The 26,980-nt window shown below is 33.7% G+C and overlaps 1 protein-coding gene across 29 annotated transcripts in view; it reads right to left on the bottom strand.

Annotated features, from left to right (window-relative positions):
* The window catches only part of LOC105833660 (liprin-alpha-1), a 420,505-nt gene that overhangs the window by 83,244 nt on the left and 310,281 nt on the right, over window positions 1-26,980 (bottom strand). For 27 of the 29 annotated variants that reach the window (XM_036289154.1, XM_036289155.1, XM_036289153.1 and 24 more), the window contains 3 exons: window positions 3,079-3,224; window positions 220-450; window positions 1-83 (listed from right to left, as the gene is read on the bottom strand). The exon at window positions 1-83 is cut by the window's left edge and continues 181 nt beyond it. In XM_036289154.1, coding sequence (XP_036145047.1) covers window positions 1-83; window positions 220-450; window positions 3,079-3,224 — 460 coding nt within the window. The remainder of the gene's footprint in view (window positions 84-219; window positions 451-3,078; window positions 3,225-26,980) is intronic. The other 2 variants (XM_036289166.1, XM_036289169.1) reach the window with 1 other exon arrangement.

The raw sequence follows: 26,980 nt of genomic DNA, 5'->3' as shown, positions 1-26,980 counted from the left end.
GAGAAGTTTTTGGAGCTGACGGGCTCGTAAGCGATACCATTTCCTGAATAGCTAGTCTCAGCTTTAATCGATGCAAAGGATTGCTATAACAAAAAGATAAAAAACAATTATAAACATAATATTATAATATTATACCGTAACTATTATACTATCACCATTATATTATAATTTTATTTCAATTATTTTTTTAAATATAATTTTTCCATTTTTATAACATACCTTATACCAATCTCTCGCTGAATCTCAGTATCACTGAGAGCACTCATAATAGCACCGCTTTTAACGTTTGCTCGACATGCTGCGACATACCATGTAGGCATGCCTACCCAGAGCTCTAGCCAGGCGACTACCGTTGGTCCATTCCATAAAGCAAAGGGTGTTCCAGCCTTCATCGCTTCTGCTAACAGCTCGTGCCGTGAGGAATCCAACATGCTACCAAACATGCTTGGACTAAAATATTAAATATATATAGAAGATCGCAGAACTTATAAATTATTCATCTTCGTGCTCTCAATATAATGCAACATAAATATAAAAAGTATATTTATCACAGTTCATTAACAATATTATCAATATTTAAATAATAATTATTAAAAAGTCTTTAACCCTAGAACTAAAAGTCTTTAACCCTAGATGACTTTTCCAAACATACATGTTGTCATATTAGTGACCCATTCAGCCATTTTGAATAATAGTTTATTGTGGATATTTATACCACGCTTGGAATTTGAACCAGTCGAGTAATAACTCCGTAAAGATAAGGGTGTGATCCACTTCATGCTACAAACTCTTCAAAACATTCTATGATTGATTAATTTGTAAAATTCTTTGTTTTGATTAGTCATTCAAATGCTTCTTTGAAGTTCAAACCATTTGTAGCATCAAGTGAATCGCAACCTAAATCATCTATTTTGAGGATACCGCGTAAGATATTCGGAAATCTACAGCATAATATCGTACTTTATTTTTTAATCTCATCATGTTTCCATCGATTTTTAGGCTTCAGAAAAATATTTTTGCATTCTGCAGGGCACTAGCAATAATAATATATCTGAACTTTAGACACTGATTGATGAGCAAAAATCGCCACTTTTTACTGGCCCTTCTTACTACATTTGATATATTTTGTATTTTTTTTTATTAAAGTATTTAGATTAACTATTTACTGGAACATTTTTTATATTCAGAATTATAATTTTTTAACAAATCTCCAGCTAATATTCTTTTCATTTTGAGGTATATTATATAATGTAACTATAAAAAAAAGTAAAACGGTATTATTTGATATAATGGCCAAGTGCAGAATTAATATTTATACAATTACTGCAGTTTGTAATTAAAAAATAAAAAACAAAATTTTATATATACATATATACTAGCTTTTTCATCCACGCTTCGTGCGGGCTCAAAAGCTATTATTTCTTTTTCTGGCCTTTTTTTGAGGGTAGGAGGAAATGCATTTACGCATACCTGTCTTGTTTACTGTATGACTGGGTTGTGTGGGACTAAGATATTATTCATTTTTAAACATCTTTTTTTAATAAAAATTTGTTTAATTGGTTATTTAAAAAATAATTTCATTTTTTTAACATTTACTTTCCTTTTTAAAATTTTCACAATTTATTTATATTTTTAAAAATCTTCCTTAAAAAAAAAAAATACTTTTTAAAAAATAATTTTACCTTTTTTAAATTTCTCATGAATGACTGAAGTCTGTATGCTCGCGAACTACTCCGTCATTGGTCCGATCTTCTTGCAAATTGGTCTCAAAATTTAGCGTTCTTTCCGGGATGGCTACTATGGGCTTGAATTTTTTAAAAACAGGGTGTTACAAAAATAATAGCCAAAAATATGCGTACAAATGTACCTTTTTTTCTTTATGTTTTTTTTTTCAAAGATTCGTTAAAAAGATTCCCTAAATCTTTCTCACTTTCTAAAACTGTGCTTGATTTCCTCTCTTCTATTCTAAATATTTCTAACAATTCACTTTCTTAAATATCAAATTCAATTCTTTCCCAAATGATATTAAACATATGAAACAATTAAACTATGTCTATGTGTGTTTATTTGTGTATTTGTGTTTGTGTGTGCGTATGCTTTTTCTTGTATGCATCCATCCTCCTAAAACAACACTCCTTAAAAACTATATTGGTGTATGAGTTAAATCCTAATTTGTAACACCTTTTTTTGAAAAATTCGTGCCCATAGTCTTCCCTGAAAAAAATGCTAAATTTTGACACCAGTTGCAAGAGGATCGGACCACAAATGACGGAGTATTTCGCAGGCATACACACTTCAAACATTCATACGTATATTTTGGCCTATCATTCTTGAAACACCCTGTTTTTGAAAAATTCGAGCCCATGGTAGCAATCTCCGGAAAATTTGCTAAATTTTGACACCAGTGGCATTGAGATCGGACCACAAATGACGAAGTAGTCCGCGGAGATACGGACATACAGACATCGTGACTTATTATATATAGATATATATTAAACTTATGTTTTTTTATTTTGAGATATCTTATACAATGTAACTATAAAAAAGTAAAAAAGTATTATTTGATATAATGAGTCATTATAACCTTGGACAAATGTTAAATTCAATCAATTACGTCATTTAAAAGCCATTCAAGTTCTTTAAGTTATACTGAAATTAAAAAATTAATACCTGACATATTTCTCAAAATGACGTAAAGAATACACAACTATAAAATTTTTGGCAATATTAAGATATATCTTTTATGACAATACAATAAACGTTAATGACTAGTAACTATGTCATAACGTCTAAATAGCATATAAAGAAATTAAACACAAAGTATACAAAAAAGATATCATGAATTCCATAACCACCTCCTATCTTTAATATTTTTCAAATATAAAAATTTAGTTTATTAAGTAATATGGAACTTACTTACGTATCAACCCAATATGTATGTAAGTATATGTATAAGTGTGTGTGCATTACTATACATAATTTTTTGTGGTATTATATCATATAGATTCCATGAGTGTAAGCTTAATAAAATTTGTAACACTTATTAGAATAATAATGTTATAATTTTTATATAAATACCTCTTTTTTTTTCTGCGATCAAAATCGTTTTTACTTCCAAGTGTACCAGCTACACATACACTGTCGCCGTAGTCTGGATCGGCTGGTGTACTTGCACCTCCCATACCTGGTATATCCCCCGGCATTGGCGTATCTTTCCCTTTAATCTAATAAAAAAATAAGGATGATTGCATAGACAAAACGTTTTATAATTATGGTAAAATTTCTTTTATATATGTAGATCAAAAAATTATATAAACATGAAGAAAACCTCAATATACATACATAATATTAAATATTAAAAAAACAAAATTAATCTTAAAAATTTAATTTTAAACAAAATATATAAAAGTATGCATTTTTATATTACTTGCAAACTAAAAACAAAATTTTTAAAGCGCAAATTTCAGTAAAAATTTCCTTAAAAAATTATAAATTTTTTTTAAGCTTTTTAAAACATTTCAAATACAAATATTATCTATATTATTAAACTCAAAAACTTTTTGAAAAATTATTCAGGCATTTATTATATTTTATACAACACAGAACATTTCAGCAATACTGCAGCAACAATGCAACATATTTCAGCATATTTTAATAGTTATGCAACATCTTAGTAAACTTTTTTGCAATATTGTAACAATTTATAACATTTCAGCAACATTTCTGTAATATTGTAGTAGCATTACAACATTTTATTAATATTTTCAAGAGACACGGTAGTGGCTCGTGCCAAGTAAACGCGCAGCGCGAGACCGACCGTGTGTATTTACGCGAGTACGCGACTTGCGAGCACTCGAGATTATCGGATCTCAAAAACGGCTAAACCGATCGAGTTCTAACTAGGCTCAATCGAAAGCTTGCAGTCGATTTGTATTAGAAAACTGTGTTTGTTTTCCTCTACGTATCTTATGAGAGGAGATATCGCGACGCAAGTCCAAATGTTGAAATTTTTTATTAAGAAACGTTGACATTGTCGTCAACCTTGTAAGCACGTAAGAAACGAGAAGCAAGACGAAGAAATGTACGGTTCGTTGCTTTTGCGACACCAGCGGCGCTAATTTTCTATAATAAGGAAATAGTCGCAGTAGATAGAATCGCGATGCAAACGCCGCTCGCTAGTGAGGTCGTAGTAGGTCTGTTCGTGTTGGATGCATTTTTTGCATAGTGAATTTCTGAATGCAGCCCAAGTGTGTAGATATTCGCGACAGCACCGTGTATTTCTAGATGCGATCCACTTGATGCTTTGAAGCATTTGAGTGACCAATCGGAATAAAGACTTTTACGAATTGGCCAGTCATAGAATGTTGCGAAGCGTTCGTAGCATCAAGTAGATCACACCCATTATTGAGTTACGTGGGTGCCAGTGGCTCGCACAGTGACGTGCAATGTGAGGTTATAATACAAATTTCTATTGAAGATATGTGAAATATATAAAATTTTTATGCTAATTATTTTGTTATACAGATGTACTAAACATTTAACTGAGCTATGTTACTCTCTGATTGAATTTTACATTGGTATCGATGAGATAAAATGTTGTGTGCATCAGTTATGTTGTAATTGTCAATCAATATTAACAACTTTAAATTAGCTTAAAATAAAAACTTAAAATAAAAACTTTAAACAAATGTTTTTTATAATACTATTTTTTATTCTTTGCTTTATTAGTAATGTATACAATTGCCGGTACCTTGGTGACAAAAGATGGTTCTTATCCTTATAACTAGACTTCGGATTATATGCAAATTGCATATTTGTTATTTTTTGCATATTTTATTAGAGCACTAATAATATGTACAAATTATAATGTTTTTCGCCACTGGATGATTAAATATAACGTTCGGTTATTAAAAGACGACCAAACTGGCAATTTATATCAAACTCCTTTATTACAACGTTTCGGCCATGGGTTTTGGACCTTATCAAGCAAGATCTAAAATATTACAGTTTTGGGGAATTAATTAACATTGAAAGGAATAAAAGCATTGAAAGCCGTACAGACGGTAATATCATAACAACTTTTTCGCAGATTACATACGTTAACGTTTGGTGACAGTAGCTAAATTCCTACGCATCTGATCAGGCATGAAATTATGCCAGAAATGTCATGTGTCCAAAAAACTAATAGTAAAACTGGTAATAGTGTACTTGGTGACAAAAAATAATTCTTATCCTTACAACGTTATCAACATTCAATCAATGCACAACTTTACGTCACATTTCGTCTATTTAATCATCAACATCAATGTAAAATTAATTAATCGAAGAGTAACATAACTCAGATTTTATAGTGGTGTAGATGAGATAGATAAGCTGTTGTGTGATATATGTAGAATTGTGATCAGTTAAATGTTGCTGTAATTACACAGGCACACAAAAAAGTGTTGATCCGATGGATCAGACTAATCAATTCTTATGTATTTTGACTCGCTAAATCCAAATTCAAGATCAGAATTGCTAAATTAGCTTATTTTTTTCTAACCTCAAAAAACTTTTTTATGTTGGTCCGGCGCACCAGACTAGTCTATTTTTATGTATTTTGATCTGCTAAATCGAAATTCAAAGTCAGAATTGCTGAATTGGTTCATTTTTTCCTAATCTTAAAAAAACACTTTGTAAAAGCAGTTTGGGTCACAAATGCATAATCTAAACTCTAGATTCTAGAGTATGCAAGCTTGCATAACCACATTACCCGAGGAAAATTCAATAGGTACGACAAGTCTGAGCTTCTGTGAATAAATAGCGTAAAAAATTCACCCCCTTTTTCTATTATATACAATTCTTTTATTCTCAAAAGTTTGAATTAATGAACAAACTGAAACCTGGATGTTACAAGTCTGATGAGTGGAGACTATTCATCGATTCTTCTAAGAGAAGCTTGAAAGCAGTGTTGCTGCACAATACTAATGTATATGCCTCCATTCCTATAGCGCATTCGGTAGTGATAAAAGAAGAGTACACAAACCTAAAAACAATTCTTGATAAAATTAAATACACACAACATTTATGGCAAATTTGTGAGGATCTGAAAATTCTCACCATATTATTGGATCAACAATCAGGTTACACAAAAAATCTGTGCTTCCTATGTGAATGGGATAGTAGAAATCGAACGAACCATTACATAAGAAAAGAATGGCCGACAAGGACGTCTTTGCAACTTGGGTCTAAAAATATCCTAAATAAACTGTTAGTTAAATTTTCAAAGTTCTTCTTCCATCTCTTCATATCAAATTAGACCTCATAAAATAATGGATGAAAGCTCTGAATAAAAAAGGTGAATGCTACCAGCATTTACAAGAAAAACTTTCCAACATCTCTGATGCAAAATTGCGGGAGAGAATTTTCGATGGACTTCAAATATGTAAAATGTTGAGAGACAACAATTTTGTCGCCAAACTGAATGAAAGCGAAAAAGCAGCATGATTGTGTTTCAAAGGTGTCACAGAAAGTTTTCTAAGAAACCACAAAAGTCAAGATTACAGAGAAAGGGTGGCGGAAATGATAGAGAACTGTAGCAAACTACCCAGGTAGCAAGGTGACGTTAATACGACGTCAATAATTCGTCATTTAAGGTCGCAGACGTCATGTTACCAAATTAAGACGTAATAGTAATGTCATTTTTTGACCTATTAATTACGTCAGTCATTTATCTATCCTACAACGTATTTCCGACGTCATATTCTTGACTAATTAATAACGTCAGTTAATTGATCATTTTACGACGTATTAATAAGATTTTATTAGTGACTAATTACTGACGTTAACTATAATTCTTTGTAATAATTGACGATTTGACCTCAAATGACAAATTATTGAGGTCTAGTGGACGACATCTTGCTACCTATAACTATCATTATTCAAAGATTGGTTAATAAACAACATTATTAAAATTAATATAATATTTTATATAATTAATACTATCAATATTTTAGAATCATCCCAGGCAGCACATAATATTTATGATAAATATTTATTAATATTTATTAATATTTATTTTTTCAAAATATTATATAAATATTTTACACATATTTTATATATACGAAAAAAAAATCTTTATTCAACATATTAAAATATAAATTAAATATTTTATATAATATTTATGATAAATAAAAGATAAAGATTTGTATAAGTAATATTTTGTAAATATTTATAAATATTTCATAAATATTTTTATAATATTTATGATAAATCTTTATGATTTGTCAAATCTAAGACCACAAAAATATTTATAAAATATTTAGATAAATATTTATAAAATATTTAAATAAATATTATAAATATTTTATAAATATTTTATAAATATTGCGTTTTGTCTGAGGTATAATTTAGTTTTATCAAAAGAACAGAGCAAAAACATATTTCTATAAGTTATTCCACATGTTATTTTGCATATGTAAAAATCAGGAAAAAAACTGTAAATTTATATTTATTTATAAAAATATTAGTTAACTACAAGTTTCATGTTTCTCGCATCTATTGAACTGATCTATAACAAATATGTATTCATGATCATCAAGTGTTCATGGATCATCACAAAGGGTTAAGTAGCGTACGATCTTCGAAGTCAAGCAACGTCGACGGCGGTTCAGAGTTGGATGGGTGACCGCGGAAGTTAGGCAATTCCAAACGTGACTATGGTGTGGTAGGTCGTGATGCTTGTTGAGAAACAACGTAGATTTTTTTTTACATTATAATTATGTTATTTCGATATTTTCATAATGCAAGTACTGCATATATAGGACATGTACCCGAAATATTTTCTAAAACGTCAAAATAACGGCTTTTACTACCTGGGATAGTCATAAAAATGACGTTAAAATGTCGTCTTTATTAAATGTAACCTAAAAACCTGTTTTTTCGTAAAAATAACAATAAAATACCGTCAAATGTACGATACTAGCTTCTTGAAAATGACGTCAATAATATGAAAATAATGACGTATTTTTGATGTCAATATATGACGTCGTTAAGATGAGACAAATGTACGTCAGTTTTACGACATTTAGACGTCATTTTATCTCGACATTATGACGTCTGGTTCGTCATAAAATGACCAAAAAATGCCGTCAATTAGACGTCACCTTGCTACCTGGGTAGGTTGCTTAAGAGGTTACACCAACCTAGCGGGTAAAAAAAATCGATTTTTTAAAATTATATTTTCTTGAAGCTTCAAGTTTCGAGAATATATCCTGAAAGTTTTATGTTGATATCTGCAAAAATGCCGGAATTACAAAAAGTTGAGTAAAACGAGATCGAGCGTTCGAATGCTCGACTTGGAGCAATATCAACATAAATCGCCATTGGACGATGATGTAATTAAAGCCATTCGTCCAATATTTGAACAACTTTCTAGTGATAATTTACAGGAGAGATTTACGTCGGTAGATTTACGCAAAACATTAACGAAAGTTTGAACAATCTGATTTGGCGCATAGCACTAAAAGTGCAGCACAGCGGTGTACACGTTGTGCAAATCGCTGCCAATATTGCTGCATGCACATTTAATGAAGATGTTGCCGCATATTTATTAATGGTAATAAAAGAATTGTGCTGCATATTGCAAAAATCAAGACCGAGCGTGCATCGATGTGGCCGAAGTACGAGCGCAGAAGGCGATGCGCGAAGGAAAGATTGCTCGCCGTCAACAGAAGTCTTTACAGAGCGCTGCTGCTATTGATGTGGAAGGAATCTCATATGGCCCCGAAATTGCAGACTAGAGGTCAAGTGCAAAATTTAGCTGTTAACAATAGTAGAACTAAACTTGAAACTTTAAACGCGTTTTTTTCGAAACATGGTTTTCAAAGACGGTGACCACGAGATCTCAAAAACTAATCGATGAATCGTTTTCAAATTTTTACACAATACTCTCAAAAACATTTTTTTGTCGGTGACAATCTATTTTTTTTAATCGATTTTTATTAAAAATTAAAAAAAAATGAAAAGGACGAAAATTTTTCGTTATTTTTAAATTTTAACTTTAACTCATCGCCATTTTGTAACAAACGATAAAATCGACAATCGGCGTCACCGACAAACCACTACTGTTAGCTTAAAAATACCATTTTGTTTTTTTGTTTCAGATGGATCGTTTAGACAGGACAGTGGTCACCGCAAAATGCGTTTTTTCAAACCTCGATGTGTGTCGGCGGCCATATTTCTGCTTTCCGTCGCCATTGTTTAATAAAAAAATTTTTTTATATTGTCGAAATATAAGTCAATAATCACACAAAATTTCATTTAATTCCCACTACCCGTTTAGCAGGAATAAAATATCAAAGTTAGGCCTGTTTTTCGACCGTCTAAGTTGGTGCAACCCCTTAATGAATCTTAAGTTGTATTTCTTGGATTCTCATATCGAATTCCCAGAAAATCTAGGTGATTATAATGGAAAACAGACAGAAAGATTTCATCAGGACATCAACGAGAAGATAGAGCATCGATGTCAAGACAAGTGGGATGTGTACATGATAGCTGATTTCTGCTGGACGCTCAAACGAGATGTCTGTGAAAAGCGAGAAACGTAATAGAAAGCCATTGCATGGAACCTTTGAGAATGAAAAAGATAGACATAATAGAAAAAGGCAGTAAATTTTCTACGCTATTTATTCACAGAAGCTCAGACTTGTCATACGTATTGAATTTTCCCCGGGTAAAGTGGTTACGCAAGCTTGCACGCTCTAGATTATACATTTGTGACCCAAACTGCTTTTACAAGGTGTCTTTTGAGGTTAGGAAAAAATAAACAAATTCAGCAATTCTGATCTTGAATTTCGATTTAGCGGGTCAAAATCATAGACCTTATAGATATGAACCGGCAATTGCCTACAGTTTATGTATAGAAAACGGTGTCCAGAAGAGGTGCGAGAGAGAAACAGACTTTTTAGTACTTCTTTCTCTAAAGTTATCGGAAATAACTATCGCGCATGTCAGCGCAATATATGCATACATACATACATATGTATATACATATATATTCCATATATATACATACACACATAAGTTAAAACACGTGACCAAAACGTATCCAATCATTGGATTTCAATGTATAATATGTGCAAGAATGCGCGAAACATATTTCCAGACTCTTTGGAGAGAGAAGTATGGACACGGTTTCGCTTGATATTGCCCGTCCATATCTATAAGATCTATGGTCAAAATACATAAAAATAGACTAGTCGGGTCCGCCGGACCAATAAAAAAAAAATTTTTTTTTTAGGTTAAAAGAAATGAGTCAATTCAGCAATTCTGATTTTGGATTTGGATTCAGCGGGTCAAAATACATAAGGATTCACTAGTCTGGTCCGCCGGACCAATATTAAAAAAAAATTTTTTTTGAAGTTAGGAAATATGAGCTAACTTTTTAATTCTGATCTTGGATTCGGATTTAGTGGGTCAAAATACATTAGGATTGACTAGTCTGGTCCGCCGGACCAACTACTTTTTTTTGTGTGTGCCTGCGTTATCAATGACCCTGTCATAAATTTCAAAATTCTTTTGTTTATTGTTTCTCTGTAACAAATAACCCTGTCATAAATTTTCTTTGTTTATTGTCTCCCTATTTCAAAATTCTTTTGTTTATTGTTTTTCTAAGAAATGAGGAACTTGTCTCAACATGTTTTCGAAAGTTCTTTGTGCTCAGGGGTCGCCGCCGCCGCTCACGTACATAGGTAAAGAGACTTTATTATTATTTCATATATATGTATAATGTAATTTTTATTTGATTATTTATAATTTAAGTTAGATTATATATTTATATGTATTCTAATTTAAATTATAAGTAATTAAATAATAAAAATTATATTACGTATATTCCACCTCAGTTACAGTTTGCTCTCTCTCTCTCCCACTATACTAATCGTATAAGCAGCGCCCTTATCTTGGCTGCCAGCGAGCGCCGATATCAGGCTGCTTGATTTTATAAACATTAAAGATATTTAAAAAAATATATAACATGCAGATACCGTAGTCTAGTTTAATATTATATTTGAAAAATTTCTTTCAATTGAACGTCTCGCAATATGTTAAATCTCAGCTTTCCCTTCTTCTAAAATTCTTTTCAAGAGTCACATGACTTTACAAATAGCATAAGTATATATAGGTGAAACTTTTAGAGCACCCCTTAGACATTTTCAAGTCCGTTTTTCGAGTAAGTTTGCCCGAAAGTCTGTGTGTGTGTGCAGTTAGTTTTTTAAAGTTAAGTAAAAGATTCAGTTTTTCCGCAAAAATGTAAAATTTCGAACAAGCGGAAGATAATATTGAAATTATTGACATCGCGGACGATGATGGAGAAGTCGAAATAATATATGTGTATAATGTAAATAATGTACATAATGTAAATAATAATAATGAAAATGTAAATAATATTGTCAATAATGAACACGTTGATGAATACAATAATCATCAAAAAGTCGCCGATATTTTCCTCCATATGGATGAAGAAAATGTTAAGGGCATCGTCGACAAATTTTTTGAACACATAGACGATGGAAATATGGATGATCTCGGAGAACAGGATCGCGAGAGCGTGGTGTCCGAAGACAGCCAATACATGAGCGACTGCAGTGAGGATTTCAACGAAACTCAAGAAAAAAACATCTCAATCGCACAACTGCGAGCGCTAAACTCGCAGACGAAACACTGTGCAATATATTGTTTTTATAAAACTGAAGATACATATAGTACAGGCACATACATATCATGTGCCGAATGTATGATCGAAGTGGCGTACATGGATGCCTATAAAATGTTTGCCGTCCGTCAACATTTAACGAACACGATTGAGGCAATTAGCGGCAAGTCTGTTCAAATTGCCGAAAACCAGTATTATTTATTTTGATTCCATGCAACATTTGCCTTATTTGCACACACTAAAAATCAATCTACCTATCAAGTCATAGTCGTAGTTACAACAGTAGTCACAGTTACAACCATAGTCACCATGCTCACTACTACTTCCACTATTAATACATGGAGGGGCGCACCATATGAGAAGAGCTCCAACATCGCCATGCATCAGTCCCTCATTACAAACATCCTCACTACAGTCGCTTACCGGACGGACAACAAAGGACAACGTTGACTGCTGGAGTCGATCGGAAAAAACGTACAAGATGAATTATTACGTTCCAATCCACGAAAACGAAGTTCGTGATAAACCGTAAGTATTTCTTAATTAAAGCAAAATTTATTACATATTAATTTGGATTTTATTTCTAACTCGCATTATTTATTTTTTCTTTACAGAACAGTATCACAGCCACGCCATACTCCCCGTATTTTGAGGAGATTTCCCCGGCTACCTCATACAAATATTTGGACATGGGAATCAGCGTGGGGTCTAAGCTTTTTGTGGAGATGATTCTTGGCGACAACAAGGGCAACGAGATACAACTTTCACGTGATACCTGGGTAATGATGAATCAGAAACGTACGGATATCGAGCGGCTCCTGCAGTCAACCATCACTACATCGTGCATCGCTATGAGTTGATAATCTTCATATAGAAGTCGTCAAATTACGTAACGAGAGTGTTATAAAGTTCACCTCAAATAATAAAATTATATATATGAAACCATCCACAGTACAATTTTTACTTTTTGAAAATGTTATTAATAATGTATACTTTAAGTTGTGGCATGATATGTATATAGTTAAAGAAAAATATAATAAATGTGTAAACTGCTTGCAACGAGATAATATTTGTAACGAGTGTGACGCAGTCAAATTATTAAATGAAATATGCGATAAAACTTGTATAATAGATTGCGAACTGTGACTTTTGCATCTAACAATATATGATGCTTTGTGCGATAAATAAATAAATATGTATTTGTGTAAAAATAAAAAAAATTATTTAAGAATTATTCCTGTCTCCTACCAATTAACCTAATTTATATATATATATATATATATATATATATATATATATATATATAAATTTATTTAATTTATTAAATGTAGATTTTATTTAAGGGAAAAAAAGAAGAAATATGATAGGGTAAAATAGAGTAAAAAAAAAAAATTTGTATATATTTTATTTTTATTTTTTATTGTTAGACCACCAATTAAATAGTTTAAATACATTTTGTAGAGCGCAATTGTTTACATGTTTTTGACAACAAAAAGTATGCGTAACATCCATTTTGTTTAAAGATTTAATGTTTTCATAATGCGTCACGATGTTTTCAACATAGACTTCTTGTATCTTTCTTTCGCTGTTACACCTTTTCCGTATTTGTATGGAGCAAGGTACAGTCCCTTTCCACCTGTGTACGGACCAAGATACACCCCGCGACCTTCCATCGTGGATCGATCCCCGATCGGGACGTTGTAACTCCTCGACACAGTATAAGTATATACAGTAGCGACAGTGAGCGTCGACATCTTTGATGTAAGTGATAACCGATCACGTGACCGTCAGCCATGTCCCTGGTTGTACGAGAGCGCTTTATTTGAACAATATTAAGAGACGACGTAGTAGTATCTCGCGCAAAGTATTTTTAAATCAGATTAATTTTAATTTAATTTTTATATAACTATATTACAATTTTTATGTAAGTATATGTAGATTAATTTTGTATTCCTAATGTCATTATATTTTAGTAACGTATCAATAGAATTATAAAATCAAAAAATATTAAAGTGAATAAAAACGACTGTAGTCTCATTTTATATATATATATATATATATGTGTGTGTGTGTGTGTGTGTGTGTGTGTGTGTGTGTGTGTGTGTGTGTTATATAATACAAATTCTTAAACTATTAAAACCAATATATTCAAAGAAAAATAACATATTTTATTGACAATTACAATATATTACAAATTGAGCTTTTTATTGTGTAGCAGCATAGTTGAAAATCCATTAATACTCATTTTTTAACATTACAACAAATTTTACTTTAGCTATATTTAGCTTATTTTTTTCACTATTGCCACAAAATCGCTAGGACAACTGATGACAGCTCGCCATGGGCGCCATATTCTTGATTGTACAACCAACGCATGTGCAGAAGAAAATCAGACCCTCAATTTCTCTCTATTGTCGCTACTGTATATACTTATACTGTGTCCTCGAGCTGACTTCGCGCGACTCTACTATCCTTCACTGCTTTCGCCACGCTAGCCGCTTCATCAATCATGGATCTAAGTGCGCCTAATATCGATAGAATCGGTAGCATACCACCTCGCTGTTGGAAATATTCGTTCCTTTTTCGTTGTCTTTTTCTTCATCGACGTCTTCTTCATGCCCATACCAATCTTCGTTTCATAGCTGTCCAAACGGCTGCAGCAGCAACTTTCTCTTTTAGAGCCGAATCTTTTGCGATTACGCGTCCAACGTTTTCGTGGCTCGTGGCGAGTACCTTATCCGCCGCGTCGTTTAGCGAGATTGTTGTTTTAAGAATAAGCAATGTCGTGTTCGCGTCCAATGGATTTACACCCTGATCGCCTCTGGCTAATCGCTTTTCCAAGTGTGTTCCCGGACCGCAAAACTGATATCCAGGGATATGTAGTTCGAAAGGAAGCACGCGATTTTATCAAGCGATTTAACAAACCACAGTCCGATGGCATTCGCTACAATTCTTTATCAACGGTGCGAGACCGTCGAACAGCGCTTAAATCAGAAATATCGGAGGAATGTGTAACAGCGCGAATATCTTTGCTACTGAACGATTCGCGGTTTTGCAAACATATAAATAGGCGTTCGATTCTACCCTTTTACTTAGTAGAAAATGAGGTTCGTGCGACAACCGTTGGCGATACGCATTACGAATTACGATGACAAATTGTCACTGATGGGTGGTAGTGGTGAGAAGCGTAAGCATGGTGAAATGCTGCCGAGTACTATACGTGCGATTATTAGACCCTCGAATTATGGTAAAACCAACGTTATCATAAGTTTGTTGGAAAGTCCGCATGGCGTACGTTTCGAGAACGTATACGTGTACTCGAAATCATTGCAACAGCCGAAATATCGATATTTGGAGAATTTGTTAACATCGATCGATGAAATTGGTTACTTTACATTCTCTAATAATAGTGACGTCATTCCTCCGAGTGAGGCGCGTCCAAACTCAATCTTCATCTTTGATGACGTGGCGTGTGACAAGCAAGATACGATAAGATAATATTTTTCAATGGGTAGACTCAAACGTTGATAGTTTTTATCTCTGTCAGATGTATGCTAGAGTATCTGAACATCTTATACGTGACAACGCGAATCTACTGATCCTGTTCAAGCAGGATAATATCAACCTGTATACAACTGAAGGATGTATACAACGATGACGTGAATACCGATACGACGTATGATGATTTTTGTACATTATGCCGCGATTGTTGGCAGCGTGATTATGGATTTCTAGTGATAGACAAGGACAGTGAGTTTACTAACGGACGATATAGAAGAGGATTTAACGAGTTTGCGATATCACGGAACGATTAGTCGTTATCGATACGTCAACGCTAAACAAACATGGCTGAAAACAAACAAATACGCGAGCGTGAAAAAATCGCAAGGAAAATTGAGAAAACAAGTGAATCAATCCGAAAAAAACATCGCGCCTTGAAGATCGGTAAGATCGAAGAGGATATCGCGACCAAGAGACACTTTGAACCTCTCATTGAACCGCTGTAAAAGATCGTTGACAATTCTAGAACACATGCAATAAAACAGGAGCCTCGTCACGATGACGTTGAAACATCCTTTGTCCAGAAAAATGCGATACAGAGTAAGATAAAGAGGAAACGGAAAAACACTTCGATGGATCAGGCCTTAAACGAATCGTACAAACTGATGCGGCATACGTTAAACGACGCGGTAGATTTACCATCCATACAGCAAGAGCAGCAGCTCACGTCAAACGATGCAATGGCTTCACCAGCGATGGATTCGCCAGCGATAGCGTTCACGCCGCGTACGGTAGTTGTACAACCGAAAATACCCAAGTCGCTCGAGAATGAAGATGTTTTCGAAACCGCAAACGATTCGTTTGCAGCAATCGTTCGAAATCGTTTGCAAACGCCAGAGGATCGAAAAGCGTTATCGTAGCACTTTGGTCCGCTAGGTCAAGAATACATCGGAGATTTCTTCAGCGGTCATGGTAAAAAAGGGAAAATTATAGATATCGTTTACGGTGTTTATCTGGGCAAAAATAGAATGATGCTTGGTAGTAAAAAGTTTGACGTGGACAGCGAAGATAACATAATTGTCGACGGTATGCGATACGTTGGCACTCCGGGTCTTTACGAGCTGATCTTTAAGAGATATCCCGAAGATTCCCTCTACACGGAAAAACGATAAACGAAAATATAAAAACATATTGTTGGTTACAAACGCACATAAACGAAATCACATTTCACACGGTCGATTATTGAGCAACAAGGGAGTATAAGTAAAAATATATAATTGCACCGTTATTAAATGATAAATTTACGATTAGAAAAGGATTACCTAACGTTGTGACACTAAATAATAACGCGATCGATTACGTGCACTGGGATGATCCCAACGAGCTAGTGGATCACTTACGTTTGCTTGAAGCTTCGCGTCAAGCTGATCACAATGCACATGATGAGATGCTGTCAATAATTGAAGAACTTCGCGAGGCTGGTCTTATTATAAATTAATGTAAAACGAACATGAAACAAACATAAAACAAACGTGAAACAAACATGAAACGAACGTGAAAGAACGTGAAACAAACGTGAAAGAACGTGAAAGAAAACGTGAAAGAACATGAAACAAACACGAAAGAACGTGAAAGAACATAAAAGAACGTGAAACAAACGTAAAAAAACGTGAATGAATGAAATAAATTGTAGTGTAATTTCATCGCACTTGTTATTACTTGATCAAGTTTGCAAAACATGAAATCATCGAAATTCAACAAACGCGTTAGTTCTGAGAGGCTGCGACTCGTCGAGGAACTGCACGCTCCAGCAAGAAGAAATTTTCCACGAAGACGTATTATAGTTCGAGGATACGACAACTTATGGCAGGCGGATATCGTCGAGATGCATCCGTATTTGCGTTTCAACAAAGGCTATCACTACATACTCACTGTCATCGATGTGTTGAGCAAGTATGTGTGGGCTGTACCACTCAAGAGCAAGGGCGGAAGCGAGACGGCTAACGCTATTGCAAAAATAATTCCAGAAAGCAGTAGACATCCGAAAAACTTGCAAATCGATATGGGGAAAGAGTTTTACAACGCTGACGTACAGAAACTCTTGAAAAAACATGATATCAATCATTATTCTACGTACTCTGTAATGAAAGCATCAGTTGTCGAATTCAATCGCACGCTGAAAAACGACATGTGGAAGCAATTTACGTTCCACGGCAATTACAAATGGATCGACTTGTTACCACGTCTCGTGTCGAATCACAATACCCGAAAGCATCGAACAATTGGCATGCGATCCGTTGACGTAACGCCTGCAGTAGCTGAAAGACTCTTGGCTACAGTATACAACGCTATAAAGATTGTTGGTCCAGCGAAATTTAAAATGGGTGACTCTGTACGCGTAAGTACAAAACTGTCTTTGAGAAGGGTTATACACTAAATTGGACGACTGACGTATTTAAGATCATTAAAGTCCAGCACACCAATCCCGTAACCTATCTACTCAAGGATTATCGCGGAAAGTTTATATCTGGAGCGTTCTACGACGAACACGAATTGTATCGCGCGACTCATCCGGATGTATTTCTTGTGGAGAAGGTATTACGCAGGAACGGTGACGAGGTCTATGTAAAGTGGTTGAGATTCGATGGATCACACATTCATGGATACACAAAGACAATGTCATTTGATTCATAAAGAAAAAACAAATTTAATTATTACAAACATATATAAGTACAATGAATAAAATATGCAAATAAATGGGTATGCCTCCCACTGTTCTTTCGACAACGCATTCATGGGAACATTATCGGATAAACGAATCTTAACGTTATGCGTCAATTCTTTCAATTGTTTCGTAAATCAGGATATGCAGTCGGGACCGCGATGAAATCTGTACACAGATAACGTGTCATCAAATGAGCATCGCACGTAGTATCCGATGCTGAATACCTGATGATGTTAGTATTTGTACGATCCTTGCTCCGTGTCAAGTTGAGTCTTGTGCAGTACACACTTCAAATCAGCGTATACGACAAATGGAAGTCGCTCCTTGTTGTTTGGATTACGGAACTTCAACCACTTGTCCTTTTCACTGGGTAGTAGAATGGCGCAGTTATTCATCCGATTACAGTCCATAGCGTGTGATTGTAACTTTTCCTCTATAGAAGTAATGTAAGCATCTGTGAATAACAAAAGAAAAAAAATAATTTATTATTTGATAAGAAAAAATTTATAAACATGTTTATAAAAAAAATATTACTTACCGATCGCAAATGTATTTTTTGCATTTATTTTTGCTCAATTTTGAGTTTATGAGCCGGGAGAGATTTTTTATCAGTACAAAGTGTCCACGTTGCCTTCGTTTTCTTGCATGTATAATAAATTTATATGCTTCTCCTTCTTTTCATTTGAGAGTCGCAGGGGGACAAATCTATCCTCTTCGATGCCGTACACATTAATGGAAATATTGTTATTAAGTCGTTCAAATTTTTTAATGTTTTTCAGCGCGACCGAAAAATCAATATCTCCGAAATTCAAAATCGTACTATACGACGATACTCTATCGTCTTTCTGCAGGATGTAAAGCGGCGACCATCGACCAGCATGCATTGTCTTCAGATTGCACGTTGATTATCGCTTTTTTCAGCATAATAGGTCGTGGTAATGTAAAACGACATCCCGCACACATAGAATTGTACTTATTTATATTAACAGTTAAATTTGAAATACGTGATAACGCCCACCCACTATCGCGTTCTTGAAATTCTTCGACGATAACGTGGACTCGATAACATACAGCTCGTACCATTCGTTCAAATCTGATAATTGAAAGAGTACGTAATTTTTTGTATTCACATACTTTTTTTGGCACGTATATCCCCCGCTACAAATTCACCATTAAACACGGTGTTCACTTTTACATTGCCGTGTTTGTCTATTACTTCCCGCACTCGCTCGAGCACAATGTCTTTCGCATCTTCTAAGAAATGACGAGGTTCGATGTGAAGCACGTTAATCACTGCACCGGTTAAGATACGGCTCTCGAATGTATCTATTTCACGCCACTCAAGTCTTGCGTTATTGCTATCGTCAGTGCTAGCGTAATTGCCACCGACGTGCATAAAACATCTTTTCAGTCGCGTTTTTTCACCCGCAAGTCGAGCGATTCTCGCTACCAAAGATTGTCTCTGTCCAATGGCAAGTCGAGGACGCTTGGTACGATTACGTTCCTCGAGTTGTTCGATGCACTCCTCATATTGTTGTAACCAAGTAAAAAATTCACCTAATGTAGCGATTCCGTTTTCTTGTTCTAAGAGTTCGCGTTCCACTTGTTCGAAATTTGCCATTTTGCGGAAAAACTGAATTGTTTACTAAATCGCACTTGACAAAATTTAGTATACACAAGCTTGGGGGCAAACTTACTCAAAAACAGACTTAAAAACGTCTAAGGGATGCTCTAAGAGTTTCACCTATATATACTTATGCAATTTTAAAGTCACGTCACTTTTGAAAAGAATTTTAGAAGAAGGGAAAACTGAGATTTAACATGTTGCGTGACGTTCAATTGAAATAAATTTTTCAGGTATAATATTAAACGTAGACTACAGTATCCGTATGTTATATTTTTAATTTAAAAAAATATTTTTTAATGTTTATAAAATCAAGCAGCCTGATATCGGCGCTCGCTGACAGCCAAGATAAGGGCGCTGCTTATACGATTAATGTAGTGGGAGAGAGAAAGCAAACTGTAACTGAGGTGGAATATACGTAATATAATTTTTATTATTTAATTACTTATAATTTAAATTAGAGTACATATAAATATATAATCTAACTTAAATTATAAATAATCACATAAAAATTACATTACATATATGAAATAATAATAAAGTCTCTTTACTTGTGTACTTGAGCGGCGGCGGCGACCCCTGAGCACAAAAAACTTTCAAAAACATGTTGAGACAAGTTTCTCATTTCTTAGAAAAACAATAAACAAAAGAACTTTGAAAGGGTATAGCGGAATAAGCAGGTGAAATCTGCCCCCGCACTAATCGAGCTCAAATTGATATCATTAGTTGGCACCCTTGAGATGTAAAACTTCCTCAAATATTAGTTACAAAATTGCATTTTTGGGGGAGTTATAGAGGGGGAAAGAAAAATAAAGAAAGTGGTTTTTTTTGAAAATGAACCGATTTTAATGAAAAAAATATATGTTGTAAACATCATTTAGACAAGTTTGAGAAAATTTTAAGTAATTTTTGTGGTAAAAAAAAACCCGATAAAAAAATTGTTGAATTTTTTATGAATTTTTTTTGGGGTGATAGTTCTGAGATACCACTTTTATATTTTCACAAAAACATCTCTAGATCTTCTTCTTTAACACTTTTTTTTTTAAATCAATCGGAGTGGTGAAACATGGTTAAAAATAATAATTCACACCGCGCCGCCGTGCCGCGCCGCGGCGGCTGGGCGACCGGGCCGCGGCGCACGGCGATTGTTGTCATGTTGAACTTACATACTAGTTGCAGTGTTGCAATGTTTAGTTGCCAAGAAAAATTATAATATAATAATATAAAATATAATAACACATATAATATTTCCAGGACGTCTGCAATGGGAGCGTCCTAGATGCGCACAGTAATAAATGGACACAGCAGGCTGAGTGAAACGGACACAGACCAAATGCGCACGGACCAAATGCGCACAGACTAAACGGACACAGTAACCTACAAACTTATTACATGGGTTGCGACTTTTCGGGCATCTCTATCGACGGGGTGGATGCGGGAGGAGGGCGAAGCCCCTACTTGCACCCCCCCGCCGTGTGTGTGTGTGTGTGCAAAGCATTCTCTGCACCACATAGGTTTGCGACTGTGCGCATTTGGTCCGTGCGCATTTGGCCCGTGTGCATCTGGTCCGTGTGCATTTGGTCTGTGCACATTTGGTCTGTGTCCGTTTCACTCAGCCTTCTGTGTCCGTTTATTACTGTGCGCATCTGGGACTCAGTCTCTGCAATTAAGCTATAAAACTTATCGTTTCGGCAGTTCATCACGAGGAGATTGCAGTACGTTTTTAAATTCCATATGTTTGGTGTGCTTTTTTAATGTGAGTCCCCTTGCCTCTTACATTATTTATCATCGGTGTGTTTTTTTAAAGTGAGTCCTCTCGCCTCTCACATTATCTATCATCGAGGTACTTTTTTAATGTGAGTTCTTTTGCCTCTCACATTATCTATTATCGGGGTGCTTTTTTAAAGTGAGTCCCCTTGCCTCTTACATTATTTATTATCGGGGTGCTTTTTTAATGTGAGTTTTTTCGCCTCTCACATTATCTATTATCGGCGTGCTTTTTTAAAGTGAGTCCCCTCGCCTCTTACATTATTTATTATCGGGGTGCTTTTTTAATGTCAGTTTTCTCGCCTCTCACATTATCTATCATCGAGGTGCTTTTTTAATGTGAGTCCATTCGCCAAAAAGATAATGTGAGAGGCAAAGGGACTCACATTAAAAAAGCACCCCGATGATAAATAATGTGAGAGGCGAGGGGACTCACTTTAAAAAAGCACCCCGATAATAGATAATGTGGGAGGCAAGGGAACTTACATTAAAAAAGCACCTCGATGATAGATAATGTGAGAGGCGATTTCCTCGTGGTAAACTGCCGAAACGATAAGTTTTATAGGCTAATTGCAGACGTCCTGGAAATATTATGTGTTATTATATTTTATATTATTATATTATAATTTTTCTTGGCAACTAAACATTGTAACACTGCAACTAGTATGTAAGTTCAACATGACAACAATCGCCGTGCGCCGCGGCCCGATCGCCCAGCCAGCGCGGCGCGACACGGCGGCGCGGTGTAAATTATTATTTTTAACCATGTTCCACCACTCCGATTCATTTAAAAAAAAAAAGTGTTAAAGAAGAAGATCTAGAGATGTTTTTGTGAAAATATAAAAGTGGTATCTCAGAACTATCACCCCCCAAAAAATTCATAAAAAATTCAAAAATTTTTTTATCGGGTTTTTTTTACCACAAAAATTACTTAAAATTTTCTCAAACTTGTCTAAATAATGTTTACAACATATATTTTTTTCATTAAAATCGGTCCAACCATTTTCGAAAAAAACCACTTTCTTTATTTTTCTTTCCCTCTCTATAATTCCCCCAAAAATGCAATTTTATAACTAATATTTGAGGAAGTTTTACATCTCAAAGGTGCCAACTAATGATATCAATTTGAGCTCGATTAGTGCGGGGGCAGATTTCACCTGCTTATTCCGCTATGCCTTTTATGACGGGTCATTTGTTACAGAGAAACAATAAACAAAGGAATTTTAAAATTTATGACAGAGTCCTTTGTTATAAAGAACAATAAACAAAGAAATTTTGAAAATTATGATAAGTTCATTTGTTATAAAGAACAATAAACAAAAAGAAATTTGGAAATTTATGACAGGGTCAATTGTTATAAAGAACAATAAGAACAAATGAATTTTGCAATTTATGTAATTGCAGGTAATTACCCCCACCCCTTCCCCCTCCCGCTTCTCCCCATTCTATTGTTTGGGTAAGAATCCCCATAATATAACTACTTATATTATTCAGTAATATTTAAAAAATATTTATCAAACGTTATGTTATAACGTTTAAAAACATTTAAATAACATCTAATAAATGTTTTAAAAATATTTTAATAATATTAAGACAACAATATTATTAAGTAACATTTTAAAAATATTTATAAAACGTTAAGTTATAATGTTAAGAAATTTCTCTAAAACTGACGTTTCAAAAACGTTGATTAATGTTTCTTGCTTAATAGGAAAAAGCCTTTCTGTCAAATTAGTTAAAACTCTGGGAATAGGTAGTCCCTAATATGCCAATAAAAAAAGTTTATGGGCACAAAGCTTAAAAATAAACAGTTTTTGAGATGAAGGGTCAAAGATTACTTTGATATATCCGTTCTTAGCATTATCTAGAATCTATATCGAAATAATTAACTTTTTTAAAAATTGTTTCGGATAGTAATAAGGCATTGCAAAATCCACATACATTTACAACACACATTCGCAGACGCACACACACTCAAACTGTTGAACATATTGAGCAATTTTTACAAATCTATGTATCTAATTTATATATTCTATGACTTTATGACTGTAATGGTTAAATACTTTATTGTTTTATAGTTGATAGGATTGAAGGTTCCAAATTACTTTTATGTTTTTATGTTTATTCAGGTTACATCTATCATCTCTCTCTCTCTCTCTCTCTCTTCTCATGTTTTCTGACCTTTTGTACTTCTCAATCTCTGACTCTTGTTGTAATAAATCAGAGAAGTATAATACAATTTTTGCTCGCATTATTTCTCACGAAATATTCCTACAAACAACCGACTTCTAACACAAATGCATACACATACATAGGTATACATAACATGCACACACAAGTACTCCAAGTACGTGCGCGCGCGCATCCCTCCCCTCACACACAAAGATTCTACATCCATCACGTCCACACCGTAGATCTTGTGTAATGCTATGAACAAACATATCAAAATAATCTTTGATTTTTCATATCTCAAAAACTGTCCATTTTCAAGCTTTGTGCCCATAGAGATTTTTAATCAGCATGCCAAGCATTGTTTTATATTATCTAAAAGTACCCCTACAGCATGAAATATTGCTGCAACGTTGCAGAAATATTATTTTGCAAGATTGGAATATTGCAGAAAATATTACTGCAATATTGCAGCAATATTTCTATGTCCGCTCCAAAACAATATTGTGCAATATTTCTGCAATATTTCAGCAATATTCCCCGTAAGATTTCTGTAATATTTCAGCAATATTGCTGCAATATTTCTTGTAAGATTGCTGTAATATTTCTGAAACGTTAATGCGCAATATGAAGGAAATGTTGCAGGTGGTTAAATTAATCAATTAATATGTAAGATGTGTATTATACAAAAAACGGGAAATGAATTTATTGTCATACCGTTACGGCACAATAATTTGAAAAATTAATAATTAAAAAAGTAATTAATTAAATTAACATACACCAACGGATATCGAATATCGTTCCATTCTAGATTTAGGTAAGCATTAAAATGAAGCAAGTCCAGAAAATACCCATCCTGATCAATTTATACGCTAGAATTACACATGCATGTATGGTTCACACATGTTTAATTAATGTATTATATATATATAAGTCAGAGTGAACATCTTTTGGACTTGCTTCACTCAATCTAGTATGGAACGCAACGCTGTCGTGATTACAGAATTTGTTGTACATCTATGTATCTTTGAGCTCTAATCTTACATAAAAATTTAAAATAAAAATATCCTGCTCTATTTTTTTATTTGTCCCTTAAAACTATGTAAAATATTACTTATTGTTAGTTTTAGATTAAGAAATACGGATTATAGGGAAATAAATTTTGCAAGGTTGCAATATAATATTGCCACAATATTGTGCAATATCTGTTAGGAAATATTACATTTGTAATATTGCTACAATATTGCACAACATCTGCTAAGAAATATTACATTTGTAATATTGCTGCAATATTGTGCAACATTTGCTAGAGAATATTATATTTGTAATATTGCTACAATATTTCTGCAATATTAGTTATATTATGCACTATTGCAATATTTCTGCAACGTTGCAGCAATATTTCATGCTGTAGGGGTACTGTATTTATTCGTTAAAATACTATAAAATGCAATGCAAATTTCAAATTCGTTTATAATCAACAAAAAAAACATCGTATCAACATGTTTTTTAAATTGTTTAGAAAAGAATGGGCTAAGAATTTGGATAAATATAGCAACACATATACATAAACATACACATATACATACATAAAAAATAAAAATTCAAAAAGACCACGCATAAAATAATAGAAAAAAAAGAACAATAAAATGATTATTTATTCGCCAGTAATTAAAAAAAAAAAAAAAAAAAAAAAAAAAAAAAAAAAAAACCAATGTAACTATTATGTTTGACCTGACTAGCCCCAAATATATTCAACAAATAGCGCATAACGTTTCGACCGTTGGTTTCGATCCTTATCAAGTGCTTAGATACGTAAAAAATATGTGGTACACATTTTGAGTTATAATATATGCCTAGATATCATCTAAAAGGCAATATAAATAAAGTAAATTACAGAAGAGTTGTCCTAAAAATATAAATCAATAATAACGTTACAAATCAAAAATGTGATCAAGTTTGTGTAATAAAAAATAATAAATGATTGAATACATTGAAGTCTAATGGGTGTGTTTTTTTCGAGATCTGAGGCTCGACTAAACGGCGGTGCGGAGTCTAACGATAAAAATATTTAAATAAACAAACAGAGATGATACTTAACATCAGATACAATCGATATCTTTGAACGCCTATGTCGATTTAATTATTTTGTCATAAATTCCAGTTAAGTTTTCAGTATCTTTTTCTAAATTAATGGTATGCTCATGTTTTTTGATAAAAAATGTTTCAGCTATTTTACGCTTCCTTGTAACGCATTCTTTAGAATAGAAAAAGCCTTTCTGTCGTATTGGTTGAAACTCTGGGAATAGATAGTTTCTAGCATGCCAATCAAGTCTCTATGGGCACAAAGCTTAAAAATAGACAGTTTATGAGATATAACCCACATAGAAATTGGCACCCAGTGGACATCCAATGGACGTCTACTAAACCTCTATAGATCCATGGGACGTCCATGTACATGGCGGAAGTCAGACAGACGTTCATTGGAGATCCAGTAAACTTCCATGGCTCCATTGGATGTTTACTTCCATGATAGAAGTCAGATGGACGTCCATCAGAAATCCGGTAAACTTCCATGGCTTCGTTGAATGTTTACTTCCACGATGGAAGTCAGATGAACGTTTATTAGAGATCCAGTAAACTTCCATGGCTCCATTGGATGTTTACTTCCATGATGGAAGTTAAATAGACGTCCATTAGAGATCCACTAAACTTCCATAGCTCTATGGAATATTTACTTCCATGATGACAGTCAGATAGATGATTCATCTTACCTCTATAATAATTTCTGTCAAACATTTTAAAAGATATTCATTATGTACGTTACGCGGATAATTAATAGAGGTTTGACGAAGTTTGATGGATGTTTCATCATTGATAAAAGGTTCACGGAGCCTTGATGATGACTGATAGACGTTTCGTGGAATCGAGGCTCCTCTACTAATGATTCACAAAACGTCCGTCAATTATCCACCAAGATTCCGTAAAACTTTCACTACCCATCGCTACGTGGCGTGTGTTTCTTGTGAATAAAATTTTTAGGTGAATAAAAACAGTTTTTAGGTGAATAAAAGGGGCTCATCAAGAGCGCAGAAGGAAGTAAGATTTCGCCATCGACATATAGTACAAGACTGATGAACTATATCAGTCTGTAAAAAAAAAATGATAAAAATGAGAAGGACAAAATACACTGGCGCAAAAAAAAGAAACAAAAATTTTGACTGATTTTTAGGCAATCTTTAAAGTGATGCAATTTTGCGAAAAATCATCCAAATTACATGTATTTCCTTTTCAAATTAAAGGGTAAAGACTCTACTTTGAGAATCCCTAGGCGAAAGTTTAATTTGTTAAGTGCGAACCTTTGTATCGCATAAAAACCAAACATGTTTTTTTTAATTGAAAAAAGTAAAGTTTTTACCGTTTTTCATAAGTTTCTCGTTAAAATCTAACTAATATTAATCCAGATTCTTAAAGTTTGTTTTTTTCTAAGCAATTTAAAAAA

Source organism: Monomorium pharaonis, chromosome 6, assembly GCF_013373865.1.
Source record: "Monomorium pharaonis isolate MP-MQ-018 chromosome 6, ASM1337386v2, whole genome shotgun sequence".
Classification (NCBI taxonomy): domain Eukaryota; kingdom Metazoa; phylum Arthropoda; class Insecta; order Hymenoptera; family Formicidae; genus Monomorium; species Monomorium pharaonis.
This window is presented reverse-complemented; position numbering and strand designations above follow the sequence as displayed.